This window comes from Limanda limanda, chromosome 12, assembly GCF_963576545.1.
Source record: "Limanda limanda chromosome 12, fLimLim1.1, whole genome shotgun sequence".
Classification (NCBI taxonomy): Eukaryota; Metazoa; Chordata; class Actinopteri; order Pleuronectiformes; family Pleuronectidae; genus Limanda; species Limanda limanda.
In genome coordinates this window covers 16,527,987-16,546,202 of record NC_083647.1, presented here as the reverse complement: position 1 = coordinate 16,546,202, position 18,216 = coordinate 16,527,987, and the positions used below count along the sequence as shown (strand labels likewise).

Sequence of the window (18,216 nt, the reverse complement as noted above, 5' to 3'; positions counted from 1 at the left end):
CCATCCATCCATCCATAAATACTGTTCATCCATCCATCCATCCATAAATACTGTTCATACAGCCATCCATCCATACTGTACATACACACATCCTTGCATACATCCATTCATCATTCATACTGTATATACATCCATCCATCATTCATCCATATATGTATATCCATCCATCCAACCACCCAGCCATCACTCACCCATCCACCCATCCATCATCATCCATCCATCCTGACCCACCGGTGGCCCCTCCCACAGAATGAGAGCTGATAATTGGCGCGGGCTCATTTGCATGCCGAGCGACGCGTGGTATTTATTTAAATTTCATGTCGCTCCCGCACACTGCGCACTGTGCCAAAGTCATATTAACCCCTCGACTAGTTGATATGCGGTGCACGACGTTTTGCCCACGCACGATGAATATTCATACGGATGGCGTTTTTTCACCGCCGCCGCCCCCCCCCCCCCCCCTCTCCCCCCTCCCCCTCAATATATAGAAAAAAAGAAAAACGCAACAGCGCGCCGCGTGATGGAGGCATCCCGGAAGACATTTCCTCCAAACACACACACACATGCACAGTTTGGCTCCTTCCAGTGTGTGTGTGTCTGTGAGCGTGTTGTGTCTGTGTCTCTGTGTGTGTGTCGCTGCTGACTCGATGGCAGATCAGCCCGAGCTGCCAGGCAGGGAGATGGCTCTGAGGGGGAGCCAGCAGGAAGTGGTCGTGGCAGGTAAAGACATGACAACATGGTGACGGAGTGAACCTGCTAAACTCACCACGGGCTAGAGTCCGTGGGAAAAACATCCTATTCACACTACATTCATACCTAAATACTTGTATACAACTTTCTATAGTTGTACTATATAAATACACTGTTTACTATGGTGCATTTATCTCCATAAACCTGTATGCATGTAGATAGATAGATAGATAGATGGATAGATAGATAGATAGATAGATAGATAGATAGATAGATAGATAGATAGATAGATAGATAGATAGATAGATAGATAGATAGATAGATAGATAGATAGATAGATAGATAGATAGATAGATTACTTTATTCATCGCCGAAGGGAAATTAAGTCGTCATAGCAGCTGGTATATTTGAATACAATAAAATACAATACAATATAAAAAAATAAAAAAATATTGAGGTAGAAAGAATAAAAACAGAAACACAAGATAAATAGGTAGAAACAAACAGCAAACGTAATAAAAACACAAGAAACCGACAGTAATACCAGGAGCTGCTACGACAGGCACCCGTTATATATATTTATATATCATTCTCTACTTAAATTATTTTTCTATACAATATCTGCCAATATAAACGGTCTAATCTGCACATATATGGACACGTCTATCTCAATATCTCCTTATACATTTGCGCAGATACAGTTTTACATGCCAGTGCAATCGTCCTGTGCCACTGCACTTTACTCAATAACATTACTCAATCTATTTCTCTAGTGAAAGGTGTGTATTATGTACATGTTTTATATATTTTCTATTCAATTATTGTATTTTTATTCTATTGATTTTTTACGTTTTTATTGCCTATTCTGATTCTGTCTTGTCTGCTGCTGTAAAACAAAAAAGGTGCATTTCCTCAGTTTGGATCCATAAGGTTATATCTTATCTTGTCTGAACAGTTCAGTCACCATGAATAACTTACAAATATAACTTCATGATGTTTTATTCAGGAGGGATTGTAATGATTGATGGAACGTGATATCGATACGTTGTTGGGTTGTAAAACTGTTTTTAAATCAAAACGGTCGAGTAAGCTGATAAAATGACTGGACGTGTGTACAGCTGGTAGACTGGGCCAAACATTACAGCCCTTTTGACATGAATGTAAATACAGGCCTTACTGATCGCATTCATTAAGATTGTCTTAATTAATGTGGTCAGCAAAACCAGTGTTTAACTATTTCATGTCGAAATGGCTGCTGTGTAAAAGGTGTAGCATCATGATAAAGGTCTCACTATTACTTCTTTGAAGTTTAAAGACTGACTTAAGCTCCTGAGTGAAGGTTGTGAATTTAAACTCTTCTTTTTGGACAGAATATAGAGAATTTATGTGTTACACCTCTTCCCTGTGCCGGCATAAGGCATCTTGACATATACAGGGTTCGATTATGATTGTGGTTATGATTGATAAAAGCAATGAGTATAAAAAGGTACATTTCACCAATTTTTTTATGTTCAACCAAGCGCTCACTGAACAAAGTCAAATATCTGGGTCACCTCATCATGAATGATTTATGTGATGATGACGGTCAGTATGTTGTGACCTCTATGCACAAGCCAATATGCTGGTGCACAAATTTCACATGTGTACAGATTATGTTGTAATGTAGTACTGTACTGGTGCAGTTACAGTAGAGATAAAACCAACAAGCTTCAGGTTCCAATAAATGACTCATGATGGACCAGTGCAAGTCAGATCTTTGTGGCCTGTAATGTTCCTACTCACCACGTGGCCGACTGGGCAGTAAAACAATATCATATACACTTAAAATACGCTTTTTAACATTGAATAAAGCAAAAAGCTTGAATTTTTCTTATGCCTCCAAGATTATACACCAATTTTACAAAGTACAGGGTCCAGGGATATAACCTTTTCCAAGTGGATGTCTGGAAGTGGTTTAAAGTGGACTTGGGGAGTTCTCCACATAAGAAAATTGAGAATATTTGACCAACAATCATCTTGACACTAACCATGTGTCTGAGGACGTTTGGTCCAGAGATCAGTTGAAACATGTGGTCTGTTGGATATCTACAAAGTGTGGTGATGATACAGCAGAGTCACAATATCAGACTAATAATCACAGAATATGTAAACATTCTGAAGCACAAATTTGTACATTCGTCACAAATAGCAAAGTGCAAGTTTCTGGTGCAGTATTCTTAAGCATTTTTCAGGCCTTTATAATTTTTGATGTAGAAAACCAATTTTCTCTTGATGGGCCACAGACAACTTTAATTTTGTTATGTTCTTTGTTGCGCTGACTTTAGAATAAAACAAACAAACAGCTAGAGTCAGTTTACTTCCTTTAGCCAGTAGTAGCTTCTCCCTTGTTAATTTAAACAGCCTAATTTTGCAAACTTAACCTTATAAACCACGTTTGCCTACATTTGGAAGGGTTTGTCTTTAGCCTGTTCACTTTGGACAGTGGATGAAATCTGTGGGCCAAGCTCAGAATCCGAAGTGGCAGCAAAAGCCTTCTGGGATGTGTGGGTTGGATTGTGTTACAAATAGTTGATGATTAAACTGGGATGAAGCAAATCTGTATGGATCAAGTTCTTAGGCCTGACAGAGACATAGTGGCACTTGCAGAGAATATGACATCTCAGTTAATATTGTTTAGAGGGAATTATTATTTTTTACACCTACTTTAGCATTTTTTTGTTTTATTTTGATTTGTAGCAGACACTCAAACTGCTTCCTCACCTCTTATTCTTCCATTCATCTTATGATCTAATTAGGTTGGGACAGGAGGGCTTGCAGGAGAATGTGACAAGAAAGAAACAATTTGAACCAATTTGAACCCGGCGTTCCCTACTCAGTCATGAGCATCCACAAAGTGCATTGTGGGAGCTGGGTTGTAAGTGCATGGTACGGAGAGGTGCTGCAGCGTCCAGGGACCCATCTGGGCATTATGCGCATGAAGGCTCCGCCCCATCATAAGTTCCTGCTCCGTCTGTCGAAGCAGCTCGGAGACACCGCATGGCAGAAATCTGTTCCTCCCCTTTCACCGTGGGGGGCGGCTAAGGTGGGGTCTGGGGTTGTTCTAGATTGTGCATATGTGTGTTGGAATAGAATGCTTCTGTGTTTGTCCGTGTGGTCCAGTAAGCATGAGTAATTTTGGGATTGCAGGGACTGTCTCTGCATATGCCCTGTGCAGTCACAGCCTTGTGTGGGAGAGCGAGTGCACACGTTTGTCCCCCCCGTACAGTGAAAATCACTTTATTTTGAAAGTTGCTATATGAGCCCCATAGCCTCTTTAAAAGAAGCTTGTTATTCGTTGTTCAGACATCCCAGTGTCCTCCGTTCCCTCCCTCGCTCCAGTGTGTGCAATGTACTCTGTGACCTTGGCGAGAGTGATCCAGTGGCAGATTGCTACATGGTAGGGGCACAGTAGCTATTATTTTGAGTCAGTGCAGCATAGACTGCCAATATTTCTTCCAAACGGGATGGGGGAGGTCAGCTGACCGAAATCAATCTCTGTTGCGTGCTTCTCTATAACTCACGGCGAAGATATATTTCTGACATTATTTCTCTGTTGTTGTCTCATCTCCTCTGTCTCCGTTGCCCTTGCTCTCTGGCTTTTGCATGAAGCTCAGAGGCTAAGTAAAAAAATGAGTGTAGAAGAAAGAGGGAGAGCATGCAAATTAAGAATACAAACACTAAATAAATAAAGGAGAAAGATTTGCTCTTGGGCAGCTCTGTAGCTTGGTGATTAGCTCAGGAACAGAATGGGCTCGGACCCAAACTGAGTCTGTGGAGTTTGTATTTTCTCCACATGAGTTTCCTGCAGGTGCTATGGTTTCCATCCCAGTCACTTAGATAAACATGAGACAATAGTAAACCATGCATCGTGCCAAAAGCATACTGAAGAGAGTATGTAAAGGTAAATTAGCTTTTTCTTTGCAGTTAAAAACCAGATGCATTAATGAGTTCATGCTGACCAGCAGGACACCGTCCCCTTCTTCCCTCACAAGTTGAGAAAAATGTTGATAAGACGGCACAACAGGATGTACCTCCATCTTGCTGGAAGAAGATAATGAAGCCAAGCGCTATAGTAGATAGTCTTCTCCATAGCAACTGTTTCCGTTGCTAGGATACTGAATGTATGGAATGCATTGATGACTTGAAAGTTGTACTCTCCAGAGTCTAGACAGCTTCCCCACCCTGCAGCTTAATTTACTTACACCACAATACCACGTTGGGTTGATTGAAAACTGCCTCAGCATCTTTTGTGTTACTTACCTCCTGAATGTTTTTAAAAAGGGACCACCTCCCACCAGCCTTGCCCCTTTCCTCCCCTCCCTTTCTTTGCCCCACTCTTTTTCGCCCCCAACCCATCCTCCCATACAGCAGAGGGTAGTTGGCACCAGTATAAAGCATCAGCCTCCTCCGACGACTCGTGCCTGACTCCCTGCCAACCTGTGTGAAGCTAGGAAGCGGAATAGTGAGAGGGAGGGAAGAGGGGAAGGGAGAGAATGGATTTTTTGGAAGCAAGTAAACAGAGCAGCCTGGAAATCGACCTTTCCGTCACCAGCTTTGGCATCCAGGGGTAGAACCTCACCCGTGTCTCCGCGTGTGGGGGCAGCAGCACTTGGACTTCCGTTTGACGGGTGAGAAACACGGAACCACGAGTGGATTCGGAGGGTTACAAAGACTAAACACACTCCGAAACAAGTCAAAGTGGATGTTATTATTCGCTAAGCAACAGATTGTTCACTGATGGTAACCATGGTACAGGCAGCGTTACAGGGCAGCGGGTCCGATGTTTTGGTTCTGGTCCAGCCGCCTACAACCACCTCGCTAAAAGCAACAAAAGGTGACCAAAGAATTCCAATTCAGTCCTGCTGTACTGTTTAGCCTGCACTGCGCTTTTCAGATATCCTCAAAAACAAAAGCGCACAAAAGAAATTACGCCCATATCTCCTCCAAGTTGGAAAAAAATCCTTTTCATGAATCCTTCCCCCATATTCAGCCTGTTTTCTCTTCTTTGAAAGCTCAGTCAGTCACACTCCCTGCTTGTTTTTTGTCGTCCTCTGTTCTTTCTTTTGCTGGCGTAGTGAGGCATCGTAGTGAGGGTATTCAGCCAGTTCTTTCTCAGTGCCTGTGTGTGTGTGTGTGTGTGTGTAAGGTGGGGTAATTCTGGCAGAATGGGGTGTGGGCACTGGGCTGGCAGGGGGGAATGCTGGGCTAGGCTCAGTGAAAGGACCCAGCCTGGTACCGCCTGGACCTCTGCCAGCTGCTCGGTGGGAGAAATACCCACAGCCGAGATTGGTGTGCGAGGAGTGTACAGCTGATTGCGCACTTGTGTGCGTGCAGGCTGGCGTGCACGTGTTTATAAGAGGAGCACGAGGGATGATGGGAAGGTGGTGTGAGGAAGCGAGTGTGAAGTGAAGATGGGAGAGCAGCTGAGGGAGAGGAGAGGGCGGGGAGTTCTGGCTCGGAGTTGTCTTCTCTGGACAGTGCTGAGTCGGCGTGTTATGGGCTGTTTTCATTTTTACCTCCTTTTCTTTGTTTGTTTATTTGTTTGCCTGTTTTTTTTCTCTCCGTTCTTTCTTGGCTGAAGTGCTTGATCTTTTTCATACAGTGCCCAGAGGCATGGTGGTCTGACGGCCAAAAGAATCCCTCTCTGCCTCTCTGCTACCCTCATCTGTTGCATCTCACTGACTATTTACTCCTTTTATTGTTTTGGCAGGCCGAACTCTCCTCCTCCCACTCCACCTCCTCCTCCTATTGCACACTTGTCTCTCTCACTCTCACATTTTCTCCCCGTCTATTGGCAACTTCAGAACTTTTAATCGCAGTGGCCAGAAACAAAGGACAAGAGGGCGAGATTGAGCAAAGGATAGAGACCAAACATATTCAGACGAGGAGAAGAATGAAGATGTTTCCTGTCCTCCCACCACATTGAGTCTCTCCTGAACACAATATTTAGCTAGGGCAGTCACTGAGACAGATGCACTGACTGTGCCCGTGAACGTGACCTGGCAGCGCCAAACAACCCGCTGCTAAAAGACAGAACTGTCGCACTACAGTGGGGCAGAAAGGGACTGCCTGAGGGCAGCCAGGCCTCTGTGACATTTTAGGAGTCCTTTATGCTTCCACGAGCTACAATCTGTCACTACACAGAAAAAAAAAACACAGTTTGGTCTATTATCTAAAAGTACCCTTGAGGTGGCACACCAAGACAAGCTTTATCAGCTCAAGTGCCACTGTGCTTGTATTACCCCCTATATTCTAACACATGGTAATCTTTAGGCTCCCAGTTCGGTGGCCTTGCAATTTCAGAAAATATGTGCAAATCCAATACATATTTAAACTACAACCAATAGAAGATATTGTATCAAATCAACATTTAGCCTATTGTTTTTACTGTGCCGAAAAAGATGACGCTAGCATGTTGTATAGCTAGGTAACATTAGGTTAGCCTCAATTAACCTCAATTAATTTAATGTATTTCTTCAGATTACTAATCAAAACACGAGGCTGACTCTAGGACGCCAGGTCTGATATTTCGGTTATGGTCCAGCAGCCTACATCCACCAAGCTAAAAGCAATAAAAGGTGACTAAGGTTTTCCAACTCAGTTGTGCTGTATGTTATATAGCTAGCTAACGTGACGTTGGCCTTGCTGCTTTGTGTTTCGTCAGATTACTTGAATAAGGCGGCTAATAATAAGCACAATGCTGACACAGGGTTAACATAATATATCTTAATGCAATCACAATTTTGAAATAAGCATTTATCAAATTTTGCAACAACGTTTAGGAAGAGCCAACTTCACCTAGTCACAGGCCATGGAAACATCAAGTGTGGGATTCTGTTATGTTGTGGGGATTTGGTTATTATGAGTTTCTGGTTGTTGTGTTGTGAGTATTTGCGTTTTTCTAATTTCTATTATTTTGTTGTCAAATTAAAGATGTTTTTTTGGCAATTGGCATGCAGTTCCTTCAGTTTCAGTGCATTGAACTCTCAAAGCAACCATATCCCAGCATAGCATAACTGTACCTTGTGGCTTTACACTAATCATTGAAAGCCTAAAATAAACTGCAGGTTGCTGTTGGCCTTTGGCCTGTTGGGGATCACCCTGGGCCCATCTAGGAAATGAACTATAATGTCCGTGTCAGATTAGTGATTGTTCGTATTCAGGTTCATGTCACACATCTCATCTCTCAGCGGCCCCAGGACAATCGCACATTTAACTCCGAGCAGGCAAGCATCCATTATCGGTATGTGCCCTAAGCTCTGAGTGTACCCTATGGCCTGTTTATCTGTAGACTAATATTAGTGGTTGCAGTACAAACCAGCCTTGCTTAGTGGAGATTTGCACGCTAAGTCACCTCAGTCTTCTTAAACCCTAATCCTCCTCACACATCTGTGGGCTACATGGAGACACACACGCACACCCACACTTACACACTCACACACACACACACACACACACACACACTTCCTTTTTAGTGCTCTAATTCCACACATCACAGTTGGCAGTAGTGTACCACCCTCCTGCCACCTCTCAGCACTGCAGTTTGTTTTACTTATTGCTTTTTTCACCATGGTGAAGATTAGGATAGCATTGGGTCGACTTACAAGGCCCTCCCCTGCTTGTAGGGTGAAACAAGCGTGTTCCCCCGGACGTATCATCGCAGCCTAGCATAGCTCAGTTCCTGGCTACCTGATGGTGCCAAGCCCAGCACTTAACACGCTAACATTTAAAGCCACACTCTAGAGTAAGAGAGAGATCAGAAAATAACCGTGTTTACTTGTGGGTATTGAGGAGAGGACAGCAGGGATATAATGGCGGTCAAAGCCATGTAATCTCTTAAATGTCTTCCAGCACAGAAGCCTCTGGCTCTGATCCGCTGGCCAGGGTCAGTCTGTTACAGAGTGCAGACCTGTGCGACCTAGTAGAAGCAGATAATGGACCTCTTCTGCTGGCACGCTGCAATTTGAGTTGTTGAAAGACTGTTATGATCTGATGCCATATTTGCTCCTTCTGTCCCTTCACAGACAAGCATGCAGTCAGTGGGAATCCCACTGTGGAGCCCTTTCCAGAAGGCATGGAGACCATCATGTTTGGTGAGACCACACAATCACAAGTTTTTCAAATCAGAAACAAACCCAGTATGAAATAATCTGGTCAAACACATTGTGGTCAAAATACGGATGAGGCACCAATACTGTGTGCGTGTGCGTGTGTGTGTGTGTACGTGTGTGTGTGTGTGCGCCTGCTGTCCTTATATCCAGGTATGGGCTGTTTCTGGGGCGCAGAGAAACTTTTCTGGCGACTTCCAGGCGTCTTCTCCACACAAGTGGGCTACGCCGGCGGTTTCACACCCAACCCCGACTACCACGAGGTTTGCTCAGGTACTACACTATTTTTTATATATTTACAGCGTCTATGCTTAGATGTGTATGAACTACAGACGCCGTCTACCCCGGGGGGGGGACGGCACAACATTTCTCTGTAAGACGAGTCAAGGTTCAACTTGATCAAAAACTGTGAAGGGGAAAAAAAGATAAAGAAATGCGCTCGGAAATGGATTTTTTAAGTACAACGCTCTCATCCTCTCGCCTCATTCCTCTCTTCATCTGCAGTCAACTACTCCGAATGTACTGCTCCAGATGGGCTACACCCCGCATCCCCACCCCACCCCCCCCCCATGACCTACTTGTAAGGATTGGGCTCTGTACTGTGCTGTACTGCGGCGTTTTTTGCTAACAGAGGTTACTGTGTATGAAGCGCCGAAAACGAGCTTCTCTTGCCGAGACTGTGATCCGGTGAACAAGACGTTGATGAATTAAATTGGTGTAATGACGGTGAAAATGTTTCTTTATACCTGTCCGCGTCTCTGAATTTGTTTCTCTCCGTTTACCTCCTCATATATCATGTAGGGGGGTTTATATATTATTCAAATGAAGACGTCTAGGCCCTTTTTTCTTTCTTTTTTGTGCGCCCCTCTCGTGTTTAGGAAGTCACAAGCTTATGGTTTTGGGGCTGCTCCATTTTTGAGGGCACATCATCACAGGCAGTTGTGGAGTCTAGGTGCACGCACAGCATGGGGGACGTGGAGAGGAGGGGAAAGAGGCTGTGGGCTTGGCTGGCGGAGTTTCTGAGCAGAGTCCTTCAAGGGATTGTATGCTTCCTATCTATCTACCCCCAAGCCCCTCTCTCTCTCTCTCTCTCTCGCACTCTATCTCTCTCTCTCAGTGAGCTCCCCAGCAACAAGATGGTCAGCTGCGGAGGAGGATGAAGATGGAGACAGATGACAGAGAAAGAGGGATTGAGAGCTGTGGCAAGTGAGGGAACCGGTAAAATAAACTTTTTAGAGGAGAGAAAATATTGGGGGGCCGAAAATAAAGTGTGAGAAGGGATGGCTGCCTGTCCATCGGCTGAGGGAGTGCAGGCGTCGCTCCAGTGGCCATGACGGAGCAGAACACTGTGATGGCATGAGACGGAGGAGCTGTCAACACAGCCAGGCTAGGACAGACAGAAAGACAGACGGACAGAAAAGAGAGAGCCGATGGAACTGTCAAGCAGAGCCAGGGAAGGATGGAAGGACAGGACGGCCTGACAGACAGAAATAAGAGAGCTGGAGGACTGACAGGTGGAGAGAGGGAGACGTTATTGTCAATCAGCATATTTCATCTCAACCGATACACAATACACTCTGTTTTGCAGGACGGAATCAATAGTCGATGTTGTAACCTCTTGCGCTTTAACTCCACAGTGCTGCATCGACTTTAATCCATAGCCTGTAAATCAAGATGGACGACTCGTCTTCACTAGTAGACACTTCCTCCCACTATCCAGAAATGCAGCTAACATATCCGGGACACAGGAATCATCTTGTACATTTGAAAACTGAGTCTGTGTAGCAATTGCAGAATGGAGCCTCAGTCGAAGTCCCATCGTTACACATGATGGACAGACTGCAAGCCGGTCTCAGCTGTCAATGATAATGTTTTTATAGCATCAAATAAATAAATAAACCCAAACTTGCCTGATAAATTAGCACTTGAACAACCATCTGTGTGACTAAAAACTACCCAAAATGACAAAAAAACATGTTTGTGAAAAAAGTGATGTGTGCCTTGACTTTTTAATTTGACCATTGTCCCATCTGCTAACATGGAGCAGGCAGGGTTAATGACCTGTACGACCGCCAGCCACCAGGGTGTGATTGAGATGCCTTGGCTTCACTTTTGGGGAACAGTCATCCCGTTCATTTTTATATACAGTCTATGGTTTAATATAGCCAGTCCTCAAGAGATGAATTGTTGTTTGCTGATGTTCGTATCTTTCAGATTACCAATATAATTGTTCCAATAGTGACTCACAGCAGGGTTTTCTGCAGTTCCAAGGTTTATGCAAATGCCTTTCGGAAAAGGTCAGGGAAACCAAAGAAACTAGCATCAACGAGACATTAACTTCAGTTTCCTTGAATCACACGTTTGTTTACTCCGACATCTACATTAACCTCCTTCTGGAGAAGTTTCACACTGATAAAACAATGACAAACTTCTGCTGTAGATACCTTTTGGCGCGGGTTTTGATTCATATTTCAATGTTGTATTTCACACTTTGATTTCACATTAAACTGGTGTATCATACATTATTGAGCCGTATAGCGCTTTAATTACACTCCTCAGTAACTGTGTGTATGGGTGTGTTCCACGTGTCTGTTTACTTTTTCACTGTCATCCGTCGCTAACGGCATCATAAACTTGCCGGAGGAAACGGGCAAGTCACAATTCATGCAGTTCCCACATTTTATCTCGGTAGCATGTGATTACAATTTTGACGAGCCACATGTCGGCTCCAGAGCCTCTGCCGGTAGTTGCAATAGGAACGTCGTAACACCTTAACACAGACGTATAAATCCAGCTTTAGAGACGACAATAATCACCTCGCAACTGTTGCTTGTCAGGACAGTGTTAACGTAGATCATAGTTAGTATTGGAAGCATCCAATATTGCTTTTTTGGTGAGGACACGCTTGTTATATCCGTCTGTTCTTTAGTCAGTGAAGCTGGGCTCATCTCATTCCAGCACATAAAGTAAAGTCAAATCTAACTTCATGAAGTCCCATTTTTACTGTTTTGGAATAATTAAACGAAAAAAGGGCAACATGGTGGCGTGTTGATTTGGGAGGGAGGTCGTCACCCAGAAGGCCATTCACCCTGCTGAAGTGTCCTTGAGCAAAACATTGAATCAGTAGCAGCTTCAGCGGTGCTGGTCTGCAGCAATTTCACCCCCCTTCAGATGGGACAAGTGTGAAACATCATGGTGAATGTTCACCTTGTTTTTCCAACAGGTCTTGACGGCTGTTTCATTTGAGTTTTCAGTTTTCTCTGCTTTCGACTGTTCTTACTGAATTTTCCTGTGCCAAGATTGTTAACATACAACCCACGCAACATTCATGCAGCCCCATATGGTGATAGTATGTATTAAAGATGAAACAGTATTTCAAATCGTGATGTGAATGGCCAAATGGATTGTGATAAGCCCAGTACACAGTTGTCTTTAATGTTTCTTCTGCTGAAATACCAATAATTTGGATGGTTAAACTACACACTGTGTTATCATGTGCAGTGGGTGAATATAGAGTCTTTTGAACACATGCAGCAACAGAACAATGTTTAGTATTTTACCAAAGTAGGGTCTATTTATATTATTGATGAGTCATTTTTAAGTTGGGCTTGCAAATCTCGATCCATGTTCTTTATGTAGGAATTACAGCCGTTTAAACAGGTGAAGTCTTCCATGATCATTTGGCTCAGGCTGAGCCGCTTGTTGTGCCGAGTGTCAGTCCAGACAGAGAGTGGGTCTCAGGCCAGATGCATGAATTTGACGTGTTCTCCTATTGTCTGGTAAGCACCTGATGCGTCTCAGTGTGGGCATGCTTTGTGTAAATGGTGTGTGTGTGCGAGTGTGTGTGAGTACACCTGCGCACGTGTCTGTGCAATGTGTGAACAAATGAAGGGGAATGGCTTTTATTGATACAACGCTAAGCCAACGCCTTGGTATTTACATACAGCTAAAGTATGTTGGGATGAGGTGGGTGATGCGTTCAGTGGTGTGTGTGTGTGTGTGTGTGTGTGTGTGTGTGTGTGTGTGTGTGTGTGTGTGTGTGTGTGTGTGTGTGTGTGTGTGTGTGTGTGTGTGTGTGTGTGTGTGTGTGTGTGTGTGTGTGTGTGTGTGTGTGTGTGTGTGTGTGTGTGTGTGTGTGTGTGTGTGTGTGTGTGTGTGTGTATGCACCTACACTACATGTGAGACATAAGCAGCCCCTAGTTTGAGAATGCCTGCTGGCAGCTTGTTGAAGCTTTGGGGTCCTGGCAGCTGCAGACAGGCGCAATTGTGTGTCCTTGTGTGTGTGTGTGTGCGTGTCTTTTTCCACAACCTCCACCATAAGCTCCAACCTTAACTGTGCCTTCTCTCTTCTTTTCTCTCCCTTTGTGCCATAAGCAGTAGCATTGCTGTGTGTGGATTCACCCTGAATGTCTCCTACCCATCATCTCTATGAATTTCCATACAAGTTTTGATCCGCATTTGTGAGTGAAATTTGGGGCGAAAGGCATTATATAACTTGATTCGTATTAATCCACGTTTTTTGTTTCTTCTTCAGGTCTAACGGCTCACACTGAGGTGGTGAGGGTGGTCTTCTCCCCTGAAGACATCGGCCTTGAGGAGCTGCTTAAACGCTTTTGGGAGAACCACAATCCTACACAAGGTAGAAACACACACGCACGCACACTCACTCACGCAAACGTTGCCCTCAAATAAGACTGATCCCGAGGGGCACGGGGTGTATTAGAGCAGAAGGATGATGCCCAGACGTGTGCCTGCGTGTGCGTTGTGGTATGGGGGGGGGGGGTCTCATGGGTGTAAGTCAACGCCAGACAGTGTTAATGTGTCTGAGATCCAGCCATCCATAGAGAGCCACACCAGTGTGTTGCATGTTCAAGTCCCAACTGCAAAAAAAACAAAAACCTTTCTGTGTTAGTGCATGTGAGTAGCATGTACTTCATCCAACCAGAACCAGGTATTCACATCACGTGTGGGTTGGATGTCTGTTTCAGTCATTATATCACATTTCTTCTTTTCTGGGTCGAATAATGAACGAATATTTGTTTTAATGCGCTCCCTGTGTTTCATTGGTGGGTTTACTCCCCTGAAATTGTCATCACAGGAAACTTTGCAGCGACGGTGCCTAATTCATTCACATGATAAATATTTGGTTAGTTGTCGGGTTCTGAACCATATTCCAACTTTACATATACGCTACAAAGTGTGCGTGACATTTACCCCAAACCCCCCAAAAAGCCGTCTCTCCCTCTCTTTATTCAGTTCTCTTGTTTTCGCTGCTCACTGGAGGAGGTGATGTAAGAACATTAATGCAGCGGTACAGTGTGTGTGTCCGTGTGTGTGTGTGAGAGAAATGACAGCCGAAGATGTACTCTGCTCACTCATATCAAAAAGTGAGGGAGGGGCCTGACAAGTTGGGAAGAGACGGATCAAAGATTAATTAGCCAGACCTTTAAAACAGGCTCACACACGCACGCACATGCACACTCAGTTCTGCCCATGTCAGTTCTATCATCTCTTTTACATCTGTCACGATCGCTGCTCTCGAACACCGTGTGACCCGATTACTCCAAAACGTCGGCCATTTTGACTCCCTAGTTAAATACGTCGTACGCACCTCACATTTTTCACTCGCCCTCTCCGGCTCCAGCAGAGGCAGGTTTACAGCAGCAGGCAAAGGGAAGGAAGAAATCAATTGAGTATCGAGTCTCGTCCGAGATCCACAAGAATGTCGATCGGGAGAGATTCTTCGGCTCTTCTTCCGTAGCCGAGGGCAGAGACACATCTTACTATGGGCAAAGGCACGGGCAGAGTTGAGCCGACACGCCACAGGGCAATGAGGCCAAAAGAGTAGTCATGCATTTCCCCGGTCTCACCGCCTTGTCTCACCTCATGTTTTATTAATACCATGCAGCTTATTGTCTATGAAGTTTTGGTCTTTTTTGTCACAGTTTAGACCAGGTGACCTATTTTTCGAAACGCAAACTCAAACATGCAATTTTTTCTGGATGTGTTCATCTCCGTCACTTCTCTCTGGGTTCATGTCTTGCAGAAATTCCTCTGATTTGACAAATGTGGTGTGGAGAGGTGGAAAGGGGCCCGCTGGCTGTGCCTTCACGCATGCTTAAGCTCCAATTTATTCCGTCCACCTTAGAGCTGGGCTTAAGAGAGAATGGATAAATTAAGGAAGTTCGCTCGTTTCCCTTTTAACTGCGCTGATTCACCAGAGATCATCGTATATGGAGACGCGCCCGGGAACATTAGGAATTCTGTTTTCTCCCGACACGTATCAACACGGAGCCCGTCCTGCTTCTTATATACCCTGATGGAGCGCCTGTAGAACTATCATGTATATACATATTCAGATGCATGCAATACTTCCTTTAATGTGGATGTGTATCTGCGAGTGTGTGTCTATGCACACATGTGTGTCTGTGTGTGTATATGTGTTTTGAGATCTGTGCCTCCCTGCTTTGCCTCAGTTCAAAAGGGTTTAGTCCCGACAACGTGATGTCGGGCTGCGTCAGCTCCACCAATCCCGGCCTGGATAGCAACATTAGCAGCCAATCAGAAACTCCCAGCAGCCTTTGCTGTGTGCCCTCTTTCCATATTCAGCAACACTAGTCTCAATCTGCTGGCTTCCCTGGGATGTTGCATAAAGACCCCTGATTCGACACGCTCCCATGTTATAAGTTTCTTACGTCTGCATTATGACAACTCTTCGGGTAACACAACTTTCTCATGTGAGCGTGCACCGAGGCACCGAAGCACACAGACCGACTCTGCACAGCCGAAGGGACGCCCACACGTCGGGAGCTAACCACGGTTGTGTTTCGTCATGTTGGCTGAAAACATTGATTCGATGCGTGAAGAAGGATCACAGCGGAGAGACGCAAACACGTTGTGCTGGTTCGCACACTGCAGATCTGTTGCCCACACAGTTGTCGTAGGCAAGCATACTGTTCACTTCACGTTATGCACAAATGCTCATTATGTCTGCTCATAGGCAGCTTTACTCCATTTGTTCATGCATGCGAATGGGCACAACACACACACACACACGTGTACCATGCATGCAGAGGGTGCACACAGCTGCACCGTTGGCATGTCAGTTTGATCACTTCCTTGCAGAAGTCCGTAGGCCCCCCCGGTTTCTCTCCCTGAATCACATGTCCCCTCCGCTCCCAGCTGGGCCAACATGTCTACTCACCCCTCAGATTTTTTATTTCTACTCCCCCCTAGTCACCATTCTTACTTTTTCCCTCAACCCATACAAGCACACGGTCACAGCCGTACGTTTTCTTTAATGATGCCTTTCTGCCTCGCTCTTGATTTCATACCCCCATTAAGTTTTTTCAAATTCCTACTCCTGTCTAGGGTTGCAAAATTCCGGAAATATTCAAAGTTGGAAACTTTTCATGGGAATTAACAGGAATTAACGGGAATATACGTGAATAAACGGGAATATACAGGAATTAACGGGAATAAACTGGAAATGTTGTGGGTAATTTATACTAACTGTATTTACCTTGTCATATACAGACATAAATATAAACATTTTGTTGTGTCATAGGCTGATTTGAGCCCTGAGGAAACTTTGGGCACTTTACTATACGCCTCTGCATGGTTGTGTCATTCTTAACATGGGTCTTTGCACAGTATTTGCAAATGTACACAGCCTTTCCTTCTACATTGTTTGGGGTGAAATGTCTCCACACATGAGATAGTGCTCGTGGCATTGTTCTGTAGAATAAGATGAGAAAAAAGTTTGTAAAAAAAAACACTAATGCAATGCCAGAGATATAAATAGTTAGCCATACGATTGCAATCGTCTGTAAACATATTTAACAATTGCTGGATAAATGAATGGAAATAGGCTAGATGAACAGAGGAACAATCCTCAAATTTACCGGAAACTTTCCGCCCCTTTGCAACCCTACTCCTGTCTCACCCCCCCACACCTCACTCGTTTCACCTGTCTCCCCCCTCCCCTCACCCCCCAGCCTCACCCCTCTCTCCCCTTCGCAGTGAGCTGAGCGGAGGGGGCGAGCGAGTGAGCCACTGGCCCCGGAGCCCGTCGGCACATCCGCAGCTCGGAGTCGACTGCCACCCCCCCCCCCCCGAGGCCGTCCTCCGCTCATCACACAAACACACTCGCATCCACTCACTCCTCTTTTATCTCTTAGTCACCCCCCCCCCACCCCACCCCAACCCTTTTCCTCCGTTCCCCTCCAACCCCCCTCCTCCCCGCTGCCCTTCATCTTAACAACCCCTTTGTTTCCTCCTCCTTTCCTTCGTCTTTCCTTGTTCCCTCCGTCCTTTTTTGAGGCCGTGCAGTATTTATGGCTCGGGCTGCTGATGCTGCGTCAGTAAACAGGCGCGGACACAGGCAACACGAAATGCACGGCTAAGATGGCCGACGCGGCGGTCCCGGTTCAATGGCGTCCCCACGTACGTGCACGCTCACCCTTGCAGGTTCATGTCAGAGTCATGCATCAGAAAAGAGGTGAATAACAGATCTGTAAAGCAGGAAAATGCTTTTCAAAAACCAACCAGTGATTGTGGCCTTTTTTTTACTAATTCACGATTTTCTTTTCTTTCTTTTTTCGTATATTTGTAAAGTGTTTTGTGTGGTTGCTGCTTAAAATATGGAATCTTTGTTAAAGTACGAAAGTAGCTTATGATAAGTGAAAGTGTGTCTTATCACGTATCACACACTCACCATGGATGGGGATTAGACATATAAATGAAGCAGTGATGGATGTGCTAAGTCACGCTGGCGGCCGTTATTCTCCGACAATCGAAATTAGCATGAATATTCCATTTATATAATATCTTCAGCCCAGCTGGCGGCGACACACGCCAATTCCCTGTTGGGGTACCCCCCCCCCCCCCCCACGTCCTCCCCTGTGTCACCCCATCCCGTAATTTAGGGGTCTCCCTCCTATCTAAAAGCCAAACCCCACAGGATCTGACCTTGACCCCTGACCCCTGTGACCTCCGCCACCCCCCACACTTCTAACCCACCCAACCTCTTCCATCTCCCCTGCTTGGCGGAGAATGGCGTGCTCATTACCAGGTGTCATTTATTACACCCTCACACACGCTGATAGCCCTAATTTATGGAGATTGCGGCACGTGTGTGCACAGCGTGGGGGTGGAGATGTTTGTCCATTTGATTATGTTGAGGTTATAAGTTTTGTAACTTGGTGGTTTTTCTATAAGTCGTGTTGTGTTTGTGAGACACATTTGTTTTATTGTTATATTTTTCTTGTTAACCTCGCCTGGAAATCAACCCTCACATATAAGAACTGAAACAATACAGGATAAATAAAACAGCAAATGAAAGGAGGGGGAGAAAGATGAAATGATAAGGAACAGAGAG

General features: G+C 45.0%; 1 protein-coding gene across 1 annotated transcript in view; it reads left to right on the top strand.

Annotated features, from left to right (window-relative positions):
- Positions 1-587: 587 nt before the first annotated feature.
- msrab (methionine sulfoxide reductase Ab) overlaps positions 588-18,216 on the top strand; it is a 35,511-nt gene continuing 17,882 nt past the window's right edge. The window contains exons 1-4 of the mRNA XM_061083259.1: positions 588-720; positions 8,754-8,822; positions 8,991-9,110; positions 13,372-13,476. Of these exons, the coding sequence (XP_060939242.1) occupies positions 648-720; positions 8,754-8,822; positions 8,991-9,110; positions 13,372-13,476 (367 nt within the window). The 5' untranslated portion in view covers positions 588-647. The remainder of the gene's footprint in view (positions 721-8,753; positions 8,823-8,990; positions 9,111-13,371; positions 13,477-18,216) is intronic.